This window comes from Pieris napi, chromosome 13 (genome assembly GCF_905475465.1).
Source record: "Pieris napi chromosome 13, ilPieNapi1.2, whole genome shotgun sequence".
In the NCBI taxonomy this organism is placed as follows: Eukaryota; Metazoa; Arthropoda; class Insecta; order Lepidoptera; family Pieridae; genus Pieris; species Pieris napi.
Genome location: NC_062246.1, coordinates 8,304,662 through 8,324,564, shown reverse-complemented (window position 1 = coordinate 8,324,564; position 19,903 = coordinate 8,304,662). Strand labels below are relative to the sequence as shown.

At 39.1% G+C, this 19,903-nt stretch overlaps 1 protein-coding gene across 3 annotated transcripts; it reads right to left on the bottom strand.

Annotated features, from left to right (window-relative positions):
• Window positions 1-14,768: 14,768 nt before the first annotated feature.
• LOC125054980 lies at window positions 14,769-19,643 on the bottom strand. 3 transcript variants are annotated; one of them, XM_047657132.1, is made up of 3 exons: window positions 19,224-19,633; window positions 18,436-18,582; window positions 14,769-16,033 (listed from the first exon to the last, which is right to left on the bottom strand). In XM_047657132.1, the coding sequence occupies exons 2-3, from the start codon at window positions 18,456-18,458 to the stop codon at window positions 15,043-15,045; spliced, it is 1,014 nt and encodes a 337-aa protein (XP_047513088.1). In that variant the 5' UTR covers window positions 18,459-18,582; window positions 19,224-19,633; the 3' UTR covers window positions 14,769-15,042. The 3 variants fall into 3 exon arrangements, with proteins under 3 accessions (XP_047513088.1, XP_047513086.1, XP_047513087.1); XM_047657130.1 differs by having other exon boundaries at window positions 18,436-19,643; XM_047657131.1 differs by having other exon boundaries at window positions 18,444-19,643.
• Between the last annotated feature and the right edge of the window lie 260 nt (window positions 19,644-19,903).

Genomic DNA, 19,903 nt, shown 5'->3' with positions numbered 1-19,903 from the left:
CACAGTATGCGGCCTCGACACCAACCACCTGTCTTGTCAACGTCCGAGCAACAACAGAGCGCGTGGCACACTGACGCCTTTCTTTTATAGAAGGCGGGTGGGGATCGATACCACCCACTATGATTTCTGCTTATATTTATTTATTTATTAAGCTTACAACATCACACACAGTACAAAATCTACGAATTATTATTTAACGAAATCTTACATCTAAAATGTGTGACAATTAATGTAAACGTAAGCTTTACAAAAAAAATAATAAAAAAGAATTTAATAATTTAAAAAAAAATACAATCAAAATACTTACATACATACTTATACGGCCTCTCCTGACCGTGCACCGTCCTCGGATGCTCTGGTGATCTTTTCTTCGGGAGAACGGCATCTTGCTCGCCATGGTCACCAATATGTGGTTCGTGTATTCTTGAGGAAGCAGAAGGATCAGTACACGCAGCTAAAGGCTCACCAACGTCATCGGGGTATTCGTCTTCGCAATCTGTGCAACAGTAATCCTGTTAGTTAATCACGACAACATTACATTAGTGCCTAGTCTATCATACATCACGCATCCAAGGCCCTCATACAAAATCGCACTACCACAACTTTAGTTAAAACACTTCACTTTCAAACACCACTTAATAAAAATAACACAGAACGTACTCACAGTATGCGGCCTCGACACCAACCACTTGTCTTGTCAACGTCCGAGCAACAACAGAGCGCGTGGCACACTGACGCCTTTCTTTTATAGAAGGCGGGTGGGGATCGAAACCACCCACTATGATTTCTGCTTATATTTATTTATTTATTAAGCTTACAACATCACACACAGTACAAAATCTACTAATTATTATTTTACGAAATCTTACATCTAAAATGTGTGACAATAAATGTAAACGTAAGCTTTACAAAAAAAAAATAATAAAAAAGAAATTAATAATTAAAAAAAAAATACAATCAAAATACTTACATACATACTTATACGGCCTCTCCTGACCGTGCACCGTCCTCGAATGCACTGGTGATCTCCTCTTCGGGAGAACGGCATCTTGCACGCCATGGTCACCAATATGTGGTTCGTGTATTCTTGAGGAAGCAGAAGGATCAGTACACGCAGCTAAAGGCTCACCAACGTCATCGGGGTATTCGTCTTCGCAATCTGTGCAACAGTAATCCTGTTAGTTAATCACGACGACATTACGTTAGTGCCTAGTCTATCATACATCACGCATTCAAGGCCCTCATACAAAATCGCACTACCACAACTTTAGTTAAAACACTTCACTTTCAAAAACCACCGAATAAAAATAACACAAAAACGTACTCACAGTATGCGGCCTCGACACCAACCACTTGTCTTGTCAACGTCTGAGCAACAACAGAGCGCGTGGCACACTGAGGCCTTTCTTTTATAGAAGGCGGGTGGGGATCGAAACCACCCACTATGATTTCTGCTTATATTTATTTATTTATTAAGCTTACAACATCACACACAGTACAAAATCTACTAATTATTATTTAACGAAATCTTACATATAAAATGTGTGACAATTAATGTAAACGTAGGCTTTACAAAAAAATAAATAAAAAGAAATTAATAATTTAAAAAAAAATACAATCAAAATACTTACATACATACTTATACAGCCTCTCCTGACCGTGCACCGTCCTCGGATGCACTGGTGATCTCTTCTTCGGGAGAACGGCATCTTGCTCGCCATGGTCACCAATATGTGGTTCGTGTATTCTTGAGGAAGCAGAAGGATCAGTACACGCAGCTAAAGGCTCACCAACGTCATCGGGGTATTCGTCTTCGCAGTCTGTGCAACAGTAATCCTGTTAGTTAATCACGACGACATTACATTAGTGCCTAGTCTATCATACATCACGCATCCAAGGCCCTCATACAAAATCGCACTACCACAACTTTAGTTAAAACACTTCACTTTCAAACACCACTTAATAAAAATAACACAGAACGTACTCACAGTATGCGGCCTCGACACCAACCACTTGTCTTGTCAACGTCCGAGCAACAACAGTGCGCGTGGCACACTGACGCCTTTCTTTTATAGAAGGCGGGTGGGGATCGAAACCACCCACTATGATTTCTGCTTATATTTATTTATTTATTAAGCTTACAACATCACACACAGTACAAAATCTACTAATTATTCTTTAACGAAATCTTACATCTAAAATGTGTGACAATTAATGTAAACGTAAGTTTTACAAAAAAAATAATTAAAAAAAATTAATAATTAAAAAAAAATACAATCAAAATACTTACATACATACTTATACGGCCTCTCCTGACCGTGCACCGTCCTCGGATGCACTGGTGATCTCTTCTTCGGGAGAACGGCATCTTGCTCGCCATGGTCACCAATATGTGGTTCGTGTATTCTTGAGGAAGCAGAAGGATCAGTACACGCAGCTAAAGGCTCACCAACGTCATCGGGGTATTCGTCTTCGCAATCTGTGCAACAGTAATCCTGTTAGTTAATCACGACGACATTACATTAGTGCCTAGTCTATCATACATCACGCAGCCAAGGCCCTCATACAAAATCGCACTACCACAACTTTAGTTAAAACACTTCACTTTCAAAAACCACCGAATAAAAATAACACAAAAACGTACTCACAGTATGCGGCCTCGACACCAACCACCTGTCTTGTCAACGTCCGAGCAACAACAGAGCGCGTGGCACACTGACGCCTTTCTTTTATAGAAGGCGGGTGGGGATCGAAACCACCCACTATGATTTCTGCTTATATTTATTTATTTATTAAGCTTACAACATCACACACAGTACAAAATCTACGAATTATTATTTAACGAAATCTTACATCTAAAATGTGTGACAATTAATGTAAACGTAAGCTTTACAAAAATAATAATAAAAAAGAATTTAATAATTTAAAAAAAAATACAATCAAAATACTTACATACATACTTATACGGCCTCTCCTGACCGTGCACCGTCCTCGGATGCACTGGTGATCTCTTCTTCGGGAGAACGGCATCTTGCTCGCCATGGTCACCAATATGTGGTTCGTGTATTCTTGAGGAAGCAGAAGGATCAGTACACGCAGCTAAAGGCTCACCAACGTCATCGGGGTATTCGTCTTCGCAATCTGTGCAACAGTAATCCTGTTAGTTAATCACGACAACATTACATTAGTGCCTAGTCTATCATACATCACGCATCCAAGGCCCTCATACAAAATCGCACTACCACAACTTTAGTTAAAACACTTCACTTTCAAACACCACTTAATAAAAATAACACAGAACGTACTCACAGTATGCGGCCTCGACACCAACCACTTGTCTTGTCAACGTCCGAGCAACAACAGAGCGCGTGGCACACTGACGCCTTTCTTTTATAGAAGGCGGGTGGGGATCGAAACCACCCACTATGATTTCTGCTTATATTTATTTATTTATTAAGCTTACAACATCACACACAGTACAAAATCTACTAATTATTTTACGAAATCTTACATCTTAAATGTGTGACAATTAATGTAAACGTAGGCTTTACAAAAAAATAAATAAAAAGAAATTAATAATTTAAAAAAAAATACAATCAAAATACTTACATACATACTTATACGGCCTCTCCTGACCGTGCACCGTCCTCGGATGCACTGGTGATCTCTTCTTCGGGAGAACGGCATCTTGCTCGCCATGGTCACCAATATGTGGTTCGTGTATTCTTGAGGAAGCAGAAGGATCAGTACACGCAGCTAAAGGCTCACCAACGTCATCGGGGTATTCGTCTTCGCAATCTGTGCAACAGTAATCCTGTTAGTTAATCACGACGACATTACATTAGTGCCTAGTCTATCATACATCACGCATCCAAGGCCCTCATACAAAATCGCACTACCACAACTTTAGTTAAAACACTTCACTTTCAAACACCACTTAATAAAAATAACACAGAACGTACTCACAGTATGCGGCCTCGACACCAACCACTTGTCTTGTCAACGTCCGAGCAACAACAGTGCGCGTGGCACACTGACGCCTTTCTTTTATAGAAGGCGGGTGGGGATCGAAACCACCCACTATGATTTCTGCTTATATTTATTTATTTATTAAGCTTACAACATCACACACAGTACAAAATCTACTAATTATTCTTTAACGAAATCTTACATCTAAAATGTGTGACAATTAATGTAAACGTAAGTTTTACAAAAAAAATAATTAAAAAAAATTAATAATTAAAAAAAAATACAATCAAAATACTTACATACATACTTATACGGCCTCTCCTGACCGTGCACCGTCCTCGGATGCACTGGTGATCTCTTCTTCGGGAGAACGGCATCTTGCTCGCCATGGTCACCAATATGTGGTTCGTTTGTTCTTGAGGAAGCAGAAGGATCAGTACACGCAGCTAAAGGCTCACCAACGTCATCGGGGTATTCGTCTTCGCAATCTGTGCAACAGTAATCCTGTTAGTTAATCACGACGACATTACGTTAGTGCCTAGTCTATCATACATCACGCATTCAAGGCCCTCATACAAAATCGCACTACCACAACTTTAGTTAAAACACTTCACTTTCAAAAACCACCGAATAAAAATAACACAAAAACGTACTCACAGTATGCGGCCTCGACACCAACCACTTGTCTTGTCAACGTCCGAGCAACAACAGCGCGCGTGGCAGACTGACGCCTTTCTTTTATAGAAGGCGGGTGGGGATCGAAACCACCCACTATGATTTCTGCTTATATTTATTTATTTATTAAGCTTACAACATCACACACAGTACAAAATCTACTAATTATTATTTAACGAAATCTTACATCTAAAATGTGTGACAATTAATGTAAACGTAAGCTTTAAAAAAAAATAATAAAAAAGAAATTAATAATTTTAAAAAAAATACAATCAAAATACTTACATACATACTTATACGGCCTCTCCTGACCGTGCACCGTCCTCGGATGCACTGGTGATCTCTTCTTCGGGAGAACGGCATCTTGCTCGCCATGGTCACCAATATGTGGTTCGTGTATTCTTGAGGAAGCAGAAGGATCAGTACACGCAGCTAAAGGCTCACCAACGTCATCGGGGTATTCGTCTTCGCAATCTGTGCAACAGTAATCCTGTTAGTTAATCACGACGACATTACATTAGTGCCTAGTCTATCATACATCACGCATTTAAGGCCCTCATACAAAATCGCACTACCACAACTTTAGTTAAAACACTTCACTTTCAAAAACCACCGAATAAAAATAACACAAAAACGTACTCACAGTATGCGGCCTCGACACCAACCACTTGTCTTGTCAACGTCTGAGCAACAACAGAGCGCGTGGCACACTGAGGCCTTTCTTTTATAGAAGGCGGGTGGGGATCGAAACCACCCACTATGATTTCTGCTTATATTTATTTATTTATTAAGCTTACAACATCACACACAGTACAAAATCTACTAATTATTATTTAACGAAATCTTACATATAAAATGTGTGACAATTAATGTAAACGTAGGCTTTACAAAAAAATAAATAAAAAGAAATTAATAATTTAAAAAAAAATACAATCAAAATACTTACATACATACTTATACAGCCTCTCCTGACCGTGCACCGTCCTCGGATGCACTGGTGATCTCTTCTTCGGGAGAACGGCATCTTGCTCGCCATGGTCACCAATATGTGGTTCGTGTATTCTTGAGGAAGCAGAAGGATCAGTACACGCAGCTAAAGGCTCACCAACGTCATCGGGGTATTCGTCTTCGCAGTCTGTGCAACAGTAATCCTGTTAGTTAATCACGACGACATTACATTAGTGCCTAGTCTATCATACATCACGCATCCAAGGCCCTCATACAAAATCGCACTACCACAACTTTAGTTAAAACACTTCACTTTCAAACACCACTTAATAAAAATAACACAGAACGTACTCACAGTATGCGGCCTCGACACCAACCACTTGTCTTGTCAACGTCCGAGCAACAACAGTGCGCGTGGCACACTGACGCCTTTCTTTTATAGAAGGCGGGTGGGGATCGAAACCACCCACTATGATTTCTGCTTATATTTATTTATTTATTAAGCTTACAACATCACACACAGTACAAAATCTACTAATTATTCTTTAACGAAATCTTACATCTAAAATGTGTGACAATTAATGTAAACGTAAGTTTTACAAAAAAAATAATTAAAAAAAATTAATAATTAAAAAAAAATACAATCAAAATACTTACATACATACTTATACGGCCTCTCCTGACCGTGCACCGTCCTCGGATGCACTGGTGATCTCTTCTTCGGGAGAACGGCATCTTGCTCGCCATGGTCACCAATATGTGGTTCGTGTATTCTTGAGGAAGCAGAAGGATCAGTACACGCAGCTAAAGGCTCACCAACGTCATCGGGGTATTCGTCTTCGCAATCTGTGCAACAGTAATCCTGTTAGTTAATCACGACGACATTACATTAGTGCCTAGTCTATCATACATCACGCAGCCAAGGCCCTCATACAAAATCGCACTACCACAACTTTAGTTAAAACACTTCACTTTCAAAAACCACCGAATAAAAATAACACAAAAACGTACTCACAGTATGCGGCCTCGACACCAACCACCTGTCTTGTCAACGTCCGAGCAACAACAGAGCGCGTGGCACACTGACGCCTTTCTTTTATAGAAGGCGGGTGGGGATCGAAACCACCCACTATGATTTCTGCTTATATTTATTTATTTATTAAGCTTACAACATCACACACAGTACAAAATCTACGAATTATTATTTAACGAAATCTTACATCTAAAATGTGTGACAATTAATGTAAACGTAAGCTTTACAAAAATAATAATAAAAAAGAATTTAATAATTTAAAAAAAAATACAATCAAAATACTTACATACATACTTATACGGCCTCTCCTGACCGTGCACCGTCCTCGGATGCACTGGTGATCTCTTCTTCGGGAGAACGGCATCTTGCTCGCCATGGTCACCAATATGTGGTTCGTGTATTCTTGAGGAAGCAGAAGGATCAGTACACGCAGCTAAAGGCTCACCAACGTCATCGGGGTATTCGTCTTCGCAATCTGTGCAACAGTAATCCTGTTAGTTAATCACGACAACATTACATTAGTGCCTAGTCTATCATACATCACGCATCCAAGGCCCTCATACAAAATCGCACTACCACAACTTTAGTTAAAACACTTCACTTTCAAACACCACTTAATAAAAATAACACAGAACGTACTCACAGTATGCGGCCTCGACACCAACCACTTGTCTTGTCAACGTCCGAGCAACAACAGAGCGCGTGGCACACTGACGCCTTTCTTTTATAGAAGGCGGGTGGGGATCGAAACCACCCACTATGATTTCTGCTTATATTTATTTATTTATTAAGCTTACAACATCACACACAGTACAAAATCTACTAATTATTATTTTACGAAATCTTACATCTAAAATGTGTGACAATTAATGTAAACGTAAGCTTTACAAAAAAAAAATAATAAAAAAGAAATTAATAATTAAAAAAAAAATACAATCAAAATACTTACATACATACTTATACGGCCTCTCCTGACCGTGCACCGTCCTCGAATGCACTGGTGATCTCTTCTTCGGGAGAACGGCATCTTGCACGCCATGGTCACCAATATGTGGTTCGTGTATTCTTGAGGAAGCAGAAGGATCAGTACACGCAGCTAAAGGCTCACCAACGTCATCGGGGTATTCGTCTTCGCAATCTGTGCAACAGTAATCCTGTTAGTTAATCACGACGACATTACATTAGTGCCTAGTCTATCATACATCACGCATCCAAGGCCCTCATACAAAATCGCACTACCACAACTTTAGTTAAAACACTTCACTTTCAAAAACCACCGAATAAAAATAACACAAAAACGTACTCACAGTATGCGGCCTCGACACCAACCACTTGTCTTGTCAACGTCTGAGCAACAACAGAGCGCGTGGCACACTGAGGCCTTTCTTTTATAGAAGGCGGGTGGGGATCGAAACCACCCACTATGATTTCTGCTTATATTTATTTATTTATTAAGCTTACAACATCACACACAGTACAAAATCTACTAATTATTTTACGAAATCTTACATCTTAAATGTGTGACAATTAATGTAAACGTAGGCTTTACAAAAAAATAAATAAAAAGAAATTAATAATTTAAAAAAAAATACAATCAAAATACTTACATACATACTTATACGGCCTCTCCTGACCGTGCACCGTCCTCGGATGCACTGGTGATCTCTTCTTCGGGAGAACGGCATCTTGCTCGCCATGGTCACCAATATGTGGTTCGTGTATTCTTGAGGAAGCAGAAGGATCAGTACACGCAGCTAAAGGCTCACCAACGTCATCGGGGTATTCGTCTTCGCAATCTGTGCAACAGTAATCCTGTTAGTTAATCACGACGACATTACATTAGTGCCTAGTCTATCATACATCACGCATCCAAGGCCCTCATACAAAATCGCACTACCACAACTTTAGTTAAAACACTTCACTTTCAAACACCACTTAATAAAAATAACACAGAACGTACTCACAGTATGCGGCCTCGACACCAACCACTTGTCTTGTCAACGTCCGAGCAACAACAGTGCGCGTGGCACACTGACGCCTTTCTTTTATAGAAGGCGGGTGGGGATCGAAACCACCCACTATGATTTCTGCTTATATTTATTTATTTATTAAGCTTACAACATCACACACAGTACAAAATCTACTAATTATTATTTAACGAAATCTTACATCTAAAATGTGTGACAATTAATGTAAACGTAAGCTTTAAAAAAAAATAATAAAAAAGAAATTAATAATTTTAAAAAAAATACAATCAAAATACTTACATACATACTTATACGGCCTCTCCTGACCGTGCACCGTCCTCGGATGCACTGGTGATCTCTTCTTCGGGAGAACGGCATCTTGCTCGCCATGGTCACCAATATGTGGTTCGTGTATTCTTGAGGAAGCAGAAGGATCAGTACACGCAGCTAAAGGCTCACCAACGTCATCGGGGTATTCGTCTTCGCAATCTGTGCAACAGTAATCCTGTTAGTTAATCACGACGACATTACATTAGTGCCTAGTCTATCATACATCACGCATTTAAGGCCCTCATACAAAATCGCACTACCACAACTTTAGTTAAAACACTTCACTTTCAAAAACCACCGAATAAAAATAACACAAAAACGTACTCACAGTATGCGGCCTCGACACCAACCACTTGTCTTGTCAACGTCCGAGCAACAACAGAGCGCGTGGCACACTGAGGCCTTTCTTTTATAGAAGGCGGGTGGGGATCGAAACCACCCACTATGATTTCTGCTTATATTTATTTATTTATTAAGCTTACAACATCACACACAGTACAAAATCTACTAATTATTTTACGAAATCTTACATCTTAAATGTGTGACAATTAATGTAAACGTAAGTTTCACAAAAAGAAAAAGAAAAAAAGAAATTAATAATTAAAAAAAACAATTAAAATACTTACATACATATTTATACGGCCTCTCCTGACCTGGCACTGTCCTCGGATGCACTGGTGATCTCTTCTTCGGGAGAACGGCATCTTGCTCGCCATGGTCACCAATATGTGGTTCGTTTGTTCTTGAGGAAGCAGAAGGATCAGTACACGCAGCTAAAGGCTCACCAACGTCATCGGGGTATTCGTCTTCGCAATCTGTGCAACAGTAATCCTGTTAGTTAATCACGACGACATTACGTTAGTGCCTAGTCTATCACACATCACGCATTCAAGGCCCTCATACAAAATCGCACTACCACAACTTTAGTTAAAACACTTCACTTTCAAAAACCACCGAATAAAAATAACACAAAAACGTACTCACAGTATGCGGCCTCGACACCAACCACCTGTCTTGTCAACGTCCGAGCAACAACAGAGCGCGTGGCACACTGACGCCTTTCTTTTATAGAAGGCGGGTGGGGATCGAAACCACCCACTATGATTTCTGCTTATATTTATTTATTTATTAAGCTTACAACATCACACACAGTACAAAATCTACTAATTATTATTTAACGAAATCTTACGTTTACATTAATTGTCACACATTTTATATGTAAGCTTTACAAAAAAAAAATAATAAAAAAGAAATTAATAATTAAAAAAAAAATACAATCAAAATACTTACATACATACTTATACGGCCTCTCCTGACCGTGCACCGTCCTCGAATGCACTGGTGATCTCTTCTTCGGGAGAACGGCATCTTGCATGCCATGGTCACCAATATGTGGTTCGTGTATTCTTGAGGAAGCAGAAGGATCAGTACACGCAGCTAAAGGCTCACCAACGTCATCGGGGTATTCGTCTTCGCAATCTGTGCAACAGTAATCCTGTTAGTTAATCACGACGACATTACGTTAGTGCCTAGTCTATCATACATCACGCATTCAAGGCCCTCATACAAAATCGCACTACCACAACTTTAGTTAAAACACTTCACTTTCAAACACCACTTAATAAAAATAACACAGAACGTACTCACAGTATGCGGCCTCGACACCAACCACTTGTCTTGTCAACGTCCGAGCAACAACAGTGCGCGTGGCACACTGACGCCTTTCTTTTATAGAAGGCGGGTGGGGATCGAAACCACCCACTATGATTTCTGCTTATATTTATTTATTTATTAAGCTTACAACATCACACACAGTACAAAATCTACTAATTATTATTTTCAAGAAATCTTACATCTAAAATGTGTGACAATTAATGTAAACGTAAGCTTTACAAAAAAAATAATAAAAAAGAATTTAATAATTTTAAAAAAAATACAATCAAAATACTTACATACATACTTATACGGCCTCTCCTGACCGTGCACCGTCCTCGGATGCACTGGTGATCTCTTCTTCGGGAGAACGGCATCTTGCTCGCCATGGTCACCAATATGTGGTTCGTGTATTCTTGAGGAAGCAGAAGGATCAGTACACGCAGCTAAAGGCTCACCAACGTCATCGGGGTATTCGTCTTCGCAATCTGTGCAACAGTAATCCTGTTAGTTAATCACGACGACATTACGTTAGTGCCTAGTCTATCATACATCACGCATTCAAGGCCCTCATACAAAATCGCACTACCACAACTTTAGTTAAAACACTTCACTTTCAAACACCACTTAATAAAAATAACACAGAACGTACTCACAGTATGCGGCCTCGACACCAACCACTTGTCTTGTCAACGTCCGAGCAACAACAGTGCGCGTGGCACACTGACGCCTTTCTTTTATAGAAGGCGGGTGGGGATCGAAACCACCCACTATGATTTCTGCTTATATTTATTTATTTATTAAGCTTACAACATCACACACAGTACAAAATCTACTAATTATTATTTTACGAAATCTTACATGTAAAATGTGTGACAATTAATGTAAACGTAAGCTTTACAAAAAAATAAAAATAAAAAAGAAATTAATAATTTTAAAAAAAATACAATCAAAATACTTACATACATACTTATACGGCCTCTCCTGATCGTGCACCGTCCTCGAATGCACTGGTGATCTCTTCTTCGGGAGAACGGCATCTTGCACGCCATGGTCACCAATATGTGGTTCGTGTATTCTTGAGGAAGCAGAAGGATCAGTACACGCAGCTAAAGGCTCACCAACGTCATCGGGGTATTCGTCTTCGCAATCTGTGCAACAGTAATCCTGTTAGTTAATCACGACGACATTACGTTAGTGCCTAGTCTATCATACATCACGCATTCAAGGCCCTCATACAAAATCGCACTACCACAACTTTAGTTAAAACACTTCACTTTCAAACACCACTTAATAAAAATAACACAGAACGTACTCACAGTATGCGGCCTCGACACCAACCACTTGTCTTGTCAACGTCCGAGCAACAACAGTGCGCGTGGCACACTGACGCCTTTCTTTTATAGAAGGCGGGTGGGGATCGAAACCACCCACTATGATTTCTGCTTATATTTATTTATTTATTAAGCTTACAACATCACACACAGTACAAAATCTACTAATTATTATTTTCAAGAAATCTTACATCTAAAATGTGTGACAATTAATGTAAACGTAAGCTTTTAAAAAAAAAAAAAAAAAGAAATTAGTAATTTAAAAAAAAATACAGTCAAAATACTTACATACATACTTATACGGCCTCTCCTGACCGTGCACCGTCCTCGGATGCACTGGTGATCTCTTCTTCGGGAGAACGGCATCTTGCTCGCCATGGTCACCAATATGTGGTTCGTGTATTCTTGAGGAAGCAGAAGGATCAGTACACGCAGCTAAAGGCTCACCAACGTCATCGGGGTATTCGTCTTCGCAATCTGTGCAACAGTAATCCTGTTAGTTAATCACGACGACATTACATTAGTGCCTAGTCTATCATACATCACGCATCCAAGGCCCTCATACAAAATCGCACTACCACAACTTTAGTTAAAACACTTCACTTTCAAAAACCACCGAATAAAAATAACACAAAAACGTACTCACAGTATGCGGCCTCGACACCAACCACCTGTCTTGTCAACGTCCGAGCAACAACAGAGCGCGTGGCACACTGACGCCTTTCTTTTATAGAAGGCGGGTGGGGATCGAAACCACCCACTATGATTTCTGCTTATATTTATTTATTTATTAAGCTTACAACATCACACACAGTACAAAATCTACGAATTATTATTTAACGAAATCTTACATCTAAAATGTGTGACAATTAATGTAAACGTAAGCTTTACAAAAAAAATAATAAAAAAGAATTTAATAATTTAAAAAAAAATACAATCAAAATACTTACATACATACTTATACGGCCTCTCCTGACCGTGCACCGTCCTCGGATGCACTGGTGATCTCTTCTTCGGGAGAACGGCATCTTGCTCGCCATGGTCACCAATATGTGGTTCGTGTATTCTTGAGGAAGCAGAAGGATCAGTACACGCAGCTAAAGGCTCACCAACGTCATCGGGGTATTCGTCTTCGCAATCTGTGCAACAGTAATCCTGTTAGTTAATCACGACGACATTACGTTAGTGCCTAGTCTATCATACATCACGCATTCAAGGCCCTCATACAAAATCGCACTACCACAACTTTAGTTAAAACACTTCACTTTCAAACACCACTTAATAAAAATAACACAGAACGTACTCACAGTATGCGGCCTCGACACCAACCACTTGTCTTGTCAACGTCCGAGCAACAACAGTGCGCGTGGCACACTGACGCCTTTCTTTTATAGAAGGCGGGTGGGGATCGAAACCACCCACTATGATTTCTGCTTATATTTATTTATTTATTAAGCTTACAACATCACACACAGTACAAAATCTACTAATTATTATTTTCAAGAAATCTTACATCTAAAATGTGTGACAATTAATGTAAACGTAAGCTTTTAAAAAAAAAAAAAAAAGAAATTAGTAATTTAAAAAAAAATACAGTCAAAATACTTACATACATACTTATACGGCCTCTCCTGACCGTGCACCGTCCTCGGATGCACTGGTGATCTCTTCTTCGGGAGAACGGCATCTTGCTCGCCATGGTCACCAATATGTGGTTCGTGTATTCTTGAGGAAGCAGAAGGATCAGTACACGCAGCTAAAGGCTCACCAACGTCATCGGGGTATTCGTCTTCGCAATCTGTGCAACAGTAATCCTGTTAGTTAATCACGACGACATTACATTAGTGCCTAGTCTATCATACATCACGCATCCAAGGCCCTCATACAAAATCGCACTACCACAACTTTAGTTAAAACACTTCACTTTCAAAAACCACCGAATAAAAATAACACAAAAACGTACTCACAGTATGCGGCCTCGACACCAACCACCTGTCTTGTCAACGTCCGAGCAACAACAGAGCGCGTGGCACACTGACGCCTTTCTTTTATAGAAGGCGGGTGGGGATCGAAACCACCCACTATGATTTCTGCTTATATTTATTTATTTATTAAGCTTACAACATCACACACAGTACAAAATCTACGAATTATTATTTAACGAAATCTTACATCTAAAATGTGTGACAATTAATGTAAACGTAAGCTTTACAAAAAAAATAATAAAAAAGAATTTAATAATTTAAAAAAAAATACAATCAAAATACTTACATACATACTTATACGGCCTCTCCTGACCGTGCACCGTCCTCGGATGCACTGGTGATCTCTTCTTCGGGAGAACGGCATCTTGCTCGCCATGGTCACCAATATGTGGTTCGTGTATTCTTGAGGAAGCAGAAGGATCAGTACACGCAGCTAAAGGCTCACCAACGTCATCGGGGTATTCGTCTTCGCAATCTGTGCAACAGTAATCCTGTTAGTTAATCACGACGACATTACGTTAGTGCCTAGTCTATCATACATCACGCATTCAAGGCCCTCATACAAAATCGCACTACCACAACTTTAGTTAAAACACTTCACTTTCAAACACCACTTAATAAAAATAACACAGAACGTACTCACAGTATGCGGCCTCGACACCAACCACTTGTCTTGTCAACGTCCGAGCAACAACAGTGCGCGTGGCACACTGACGCCTTTCTTTTATAGAAGGCGGGTGGGGATCGAAACCACCTGTAGGGCACTAGTGTAAATACCCAACACACACGTTTATTCCAGTGGTAGAGCGTGGACTGTATTTAATTGTTTGCAGATGAGGTCAGGCGTAGAAAAAAAACACTTATTTTTTAGATATTAACACACCACTAACCACTTTATTTGAGCACACTTTTACAAGAACGAATGGAAAACGGAAGGAAGTGAAAAACCATAGACAAATAAATTATACAACATAGAAAAATTACAGATAACAAAAAATAAACTATATTATGTTGCCAACATAAGCTGCGCCCTCAAAATGAACAATTTAAAATTTAATTGACAAATACAGCATAAATTTTACAACATAGGTTGTGTAGACATAGGAATACTTAAATATTAAAATTATACATTTTAGAATCAAACACTTTTATGAATCGATAGGTAGCAAACATATTTTTGATAATGCCCTATTGTGAACATGACCGTTTGAAAGATTAACTTCGACAGTTCTAACCTGGCCATCTTTCCCTGGAAAGATATTGGACACACGAGCCATAGGCCAATGCAAAGGAGGACTATTATCACTACGTAATATGACCAAGCTACCAATTTTTACGTTAGAAGAAACGTCACGCCATTTGGGCCTGCTTTGTAAAAGACACAAATAATGTTTACTCCAATATTTCCAAAAGTTTTGTTTCATACTTACGGTTATAGACCAAAATTTAAGTAAATTAGTTGGTGTATCTGACATATTGTGTTCTGGATAAGAATTAAGAGGTGCTCCTGTCAGAAAATGACCTGGAGAGAGGTAATTGAGGTCATTTGGGTCGGCAGTAACTGCGGTGAGCGGTCTAGAATTAAGAACGCCCTCTATTTCTACTAGAACAGTATTGAGTTGCTCATACGTGAGTAACGCCTTGCCTACTACACGTTTCAAGTGATATTTCACGCTTTTTACACCGCTTTCCCAAAGTCCACCAAATATCGGGCTGTAACTAGGTATAAAGTGGAAATTGATTCCTCTAGCAGCCGCGAAGGATTGTACTTCGCATTGGTGACTTCGAGAAGCGTGCAAGCGATACAGTTCATCTAATTGGTTCCTTGCCCCTTTGAACGTCGAGCCGTTATCACAGTGGACGTCGCTGGGCAGGTTTCGTCTCGCAATGAATCGTTTAAAGCATGCGAGAAAAGTATCGGTTGTCAAATCTGAGGCTAGCTCTAGATGAATAGCTTTAGTGACGAAACATACAAACAATACAATGTAACCTTTGCCTATAGTTGGCTTTCGAATGCGGCTATTTTTTACCGAAACTGGCCCAGCGAAGTCAATACCATTTTTTTCAAAGACGCGGCACGCGTTTACGCGTTGCGTAGGCAAGGAACCCATCAGCTGAGCTGCAGCAGCGGCTTTCAATCTGCAACAGGTTACACATTTGTGAATAATTTTTTTTATTGTTCGTAGACCATCAATGATCCAAAATCTCTGCCTAATAGAGCTTAATAATAGTTTTTGACTGGCATGTAATAGCTTAATGTGTTCATCTTTAATTATCAAGGCTGTTATCACTGATTCCTTTGGCAATATGGCAGAATGTTGGCTAGAGTAGGGGATTGATGCGTTTTGTAAACGTCCGCCTACTCTTATAATGCCATCTTTATCTATGAACGGTGTCAGAGGTTTTAAATTGCTATCTACTCGATTGTGAACTTGTAAAGATTTAATATCACTCGCATAGTATATGTGTTGTTCATTATTTATAATTAACATTAGTGCTTTATTTAGCTCTTTGGTTGATAAAAATCCTTTAATTTTGTTGTTTTTGTTAGGATTAATATTTGTACAAAATCTAAGTATATAGGCAAGTACACGAGTCATTTTATTAATACTGGAAAATTTCTTTAACTTTTCATATACATCACAATCAATGGCTGTTACTTTGACACATACTGCCCTTGTAATGTTTTGTTTAAGTTCGGGTAATTGTGTCACTATCTCTGACTTCAAATAAAATTTATAATCTTTATCATGTAAGAAGGATGGGCCATACAACCACATGTTATTAGCCTTAAGTTCATTAGGATGAAGGCCTCTACTGAGACAATCTGCAGGATTCTCATCAGTATTTACATATAACCAGTGATAATTATGAGAGAGCTCTGTTATTACTCTTACTCTATTCGCGACATAGGTCTGTAGTTTCGCGGAATCTATTTTGAGCCATGCTAAAACTATTTGTGAGTCTGAAAATAGGTAAGTATTATCACATTTTATATTATTGGCACTTAATGCATTGAGTACCTTTACAGTTAATTTCGTAAGAAGCAAGACTGCATTTAATTCTAGCCTGGGAGTAGTAAGGCTTTTATTTAATGGATTAATTCTAGATTTCGAACATAACAATTGGATGTGTACATTGCCTTGTGTGTCAGTAGAACGCAAATACAAGCAGCAGCCATATGCAACTGAGGATGCGTCGGCAAAACCTAATAATTGAATGACTTCACAATTATTAGCTATGGCACATCGAGGTACACTTAAAGGTTCCATCTGTGACAAGTCCCTAACAAATTCTATCCACATCTGACGTATGTCTTGTGGGGGAGAAGAGTCCCAATCTGTATTAGAAGCCCACAGTTTTTGCATGATTACCTTTGCACGAACAAAAATTGGACCGATTAACCCTAGTGGATCATAGAACTTACTAATATAGCTAAGTATGTCTCTCTTGCTATCATTTACACTAGTGTAAGGTTCAGGACATGAGCTTGTAAAGGTATCATCATTAATAACGAATTCAATACCTAAAGTTTTTACAGATGTTTCAGTTTTGCTTAAATCAACCTCGCTTTCTTGGTTATAATTATTATTTTGTACATTTTTGAGTACTGAGTCACAGTTGGAAGCCCACTTGTGGAGCTGAAATCCTCCCAGAGCAAGTAACTCTACTAATTCAGTCTGCATTTTTAATAATACTTGCTTGTTATTATTATTAACTAATACATCGTCGACGTAGGTGTTATTAATTAAAATAGAGGATGCTAATGGAAATTGTTCCTTATATCTATTGGCAAGTTCAATCAGGCAACGAGTGGCTAAATAAGATGACGACTTTAGACCATAAGTGACAGTAGACAGCTGTATGCACTTGATGTCTTCATCTGGTGATTCGCGCCATAATATGTTTTGAAGTGAACGTTGACTAGGATCTAATCTAATGCACCTAAACATCCTACGTATATCGCAGATAAAGAAAAAGGTTCCTAATCTGAAAGCTATAAGTGTTTCTAATAAATCTTTCTGTACTACAGGGCCATTGAGTAACAGATCGTTCAATGAAATTCTTTTGTTCGTACGCATTGAGCCGTCGAATACTGCTCTTAATTTTGTAGAACGAGCATTCTCTTTAATTACAGCATGGTGAGGGAGAAAGTAAATAGGATCTTTCGATAAATTATAGCTATTTATATTAATGTACTCACCATGATTTAATTCAATATATTCATCGATAAACTTTTTGTATTCGTGGAAAAGGTTTGTGTTTTTATGTAATTTCTTTTCCAAATTAAGAAATCGTTTATAGGCTAAGTGAAATGATTCTCCCAGTTCTAAGTTTATTTGATGTAACGGGACTTTAATAGGCATCGAAACTTGAAATGTATTATTCTCAAGCTTTGTAGTCTCATTAAAAAACTTTTCACAATACTCTTGTTCAGGTAATTGCTCGGGGAAGATTTCAGACACTCGCTCAGTGTCCCAAAATGCACTCAATGACTCATTTAAATTGCTATCACACTCCTGACAAAATAAAGATATAACCTGCTTACTGTTGGCAGTGTCATAGGCACTGCGTCCCGCTACTATGTGCCCAAATGATGTGTGAATTATAGATGGTTGCTCGGAGAATGTTGTGCCTGTTTTTGCAGGACCCTCGTTACTTATTGACTCATGGAGTGGCAACAGGGCCTGGAAAAAGACATCAGCTCCTAACAATACATGCACATCACCAGGCATATTAAAGGTAGCGTCAGCTAGATTGCAGTTAGCAGGAAAAGTTAGATTGGAAGTGTCGATAGGTGCTTGAGGCAACTTTGTGGTTATCGTTTTAACAATATGACAATTAACATTGACCTTATATGGATATACTATAGAGTGTACATCAAGGTTTATTTGCAAGTTAACTGTTTGCTCAGTGTTGGTAATGCCAATTATAATTGATGCATTGTTGTCGGGAACCTTGCCTAATATAAGGGCAAGTTTCTCAGTGATGAATGATACTTGTGAGGCACTGTCCAATAGTGCTCGTGCGTAAATAATCGTGCCTGTCTGGGAAATAAGCTTAACTCTAGCAGTAGGCAAAAGCACTTGTCCCCGAGGAGCGCTCGATAACAAACTGACAGATGGGCTCGATGGCTGTTGATCTGTTTGATGCAGTAATGTGTTATGAGGCTTTTTGCATTCACCACACTTAAAATGATATTTACAGTTGCGTTTATGGAAAGACAGACATATTTTGCACAGCTTATTTGCTAATACAAACTCTAGACGTTTTGTGGGTGCTGCCATTTTAAAATTTGGACATTGGAAAAGTTTGTGCGGAGACTTACAATAGGTGCAGGAGGTAGAAGCAGGTGCAGTTACTGCAATACTAGTCAACCGTTGGGGTTGAGGTTGCTTGTTGGGAACGGAGTCGTTTTCCAATGACAATGCTCGACGTTCCAGGTAACCTAAAAGCTCCCCTACTGTGGGTAAACACTTGTTGTCTCTCTCCATCTGGAATGCAGAGCGTGTAAGGTTGTCTAACTTCCTCACTAGCACACACACAAGCAAGCTGCTCCAGCTGTCGACAGGCTCCTCAAGGTTTTTTAAAGCTGCGAGTGTCTGTTTAACGTCTGATAATAGTGCATTATGAATTTTAGTAATAGACATCTTTGCATAACCCCTTTTTGCAATATTAACTTTTGTGTCGGCCATGTTCACTAATAGGGCAATATATTGCTAGCTTTTCTAATGTTAGTTAACACTTGAACCGAAAAAATACTTAAAACTATGTGTATTTTGTTACAAGTAATTAGTAATTACTACTAAAATCAAAATGGTGGAGTTAAATGACGCTTGATGCTTGCTTACGCGCAGTACGAACGTTGTCGGCGACCGCGTCGTTTGCTACGGTGAGGCGCGCAGTGATTGGCTACTGGACACTGGTTGCACTCGACACTCGTACGTGATTCGTCGGTTTCGGCGCTCGTATGCTGTGGTGCCAACTGAAGGAAGTGAATCGCAGTTG

Excerpts from the sequence above, each read along its gene's own strand:
- LOC125054980 (XM_047657130.1), bottom strand. The coding sequence starts at position 19,590 with ATGGCCGACACAAAAGTTAATATTGCAAAAAGGGGTTATGCAAAGATG. Across the intron at positions 16,034-18,435 it reads ACACTGCCAACAGTAAGCAG|ATTGAAAGCCGCTGCTGCAG; the intron begins GTTATATCTTTA and ends AACCTGTTGCAG.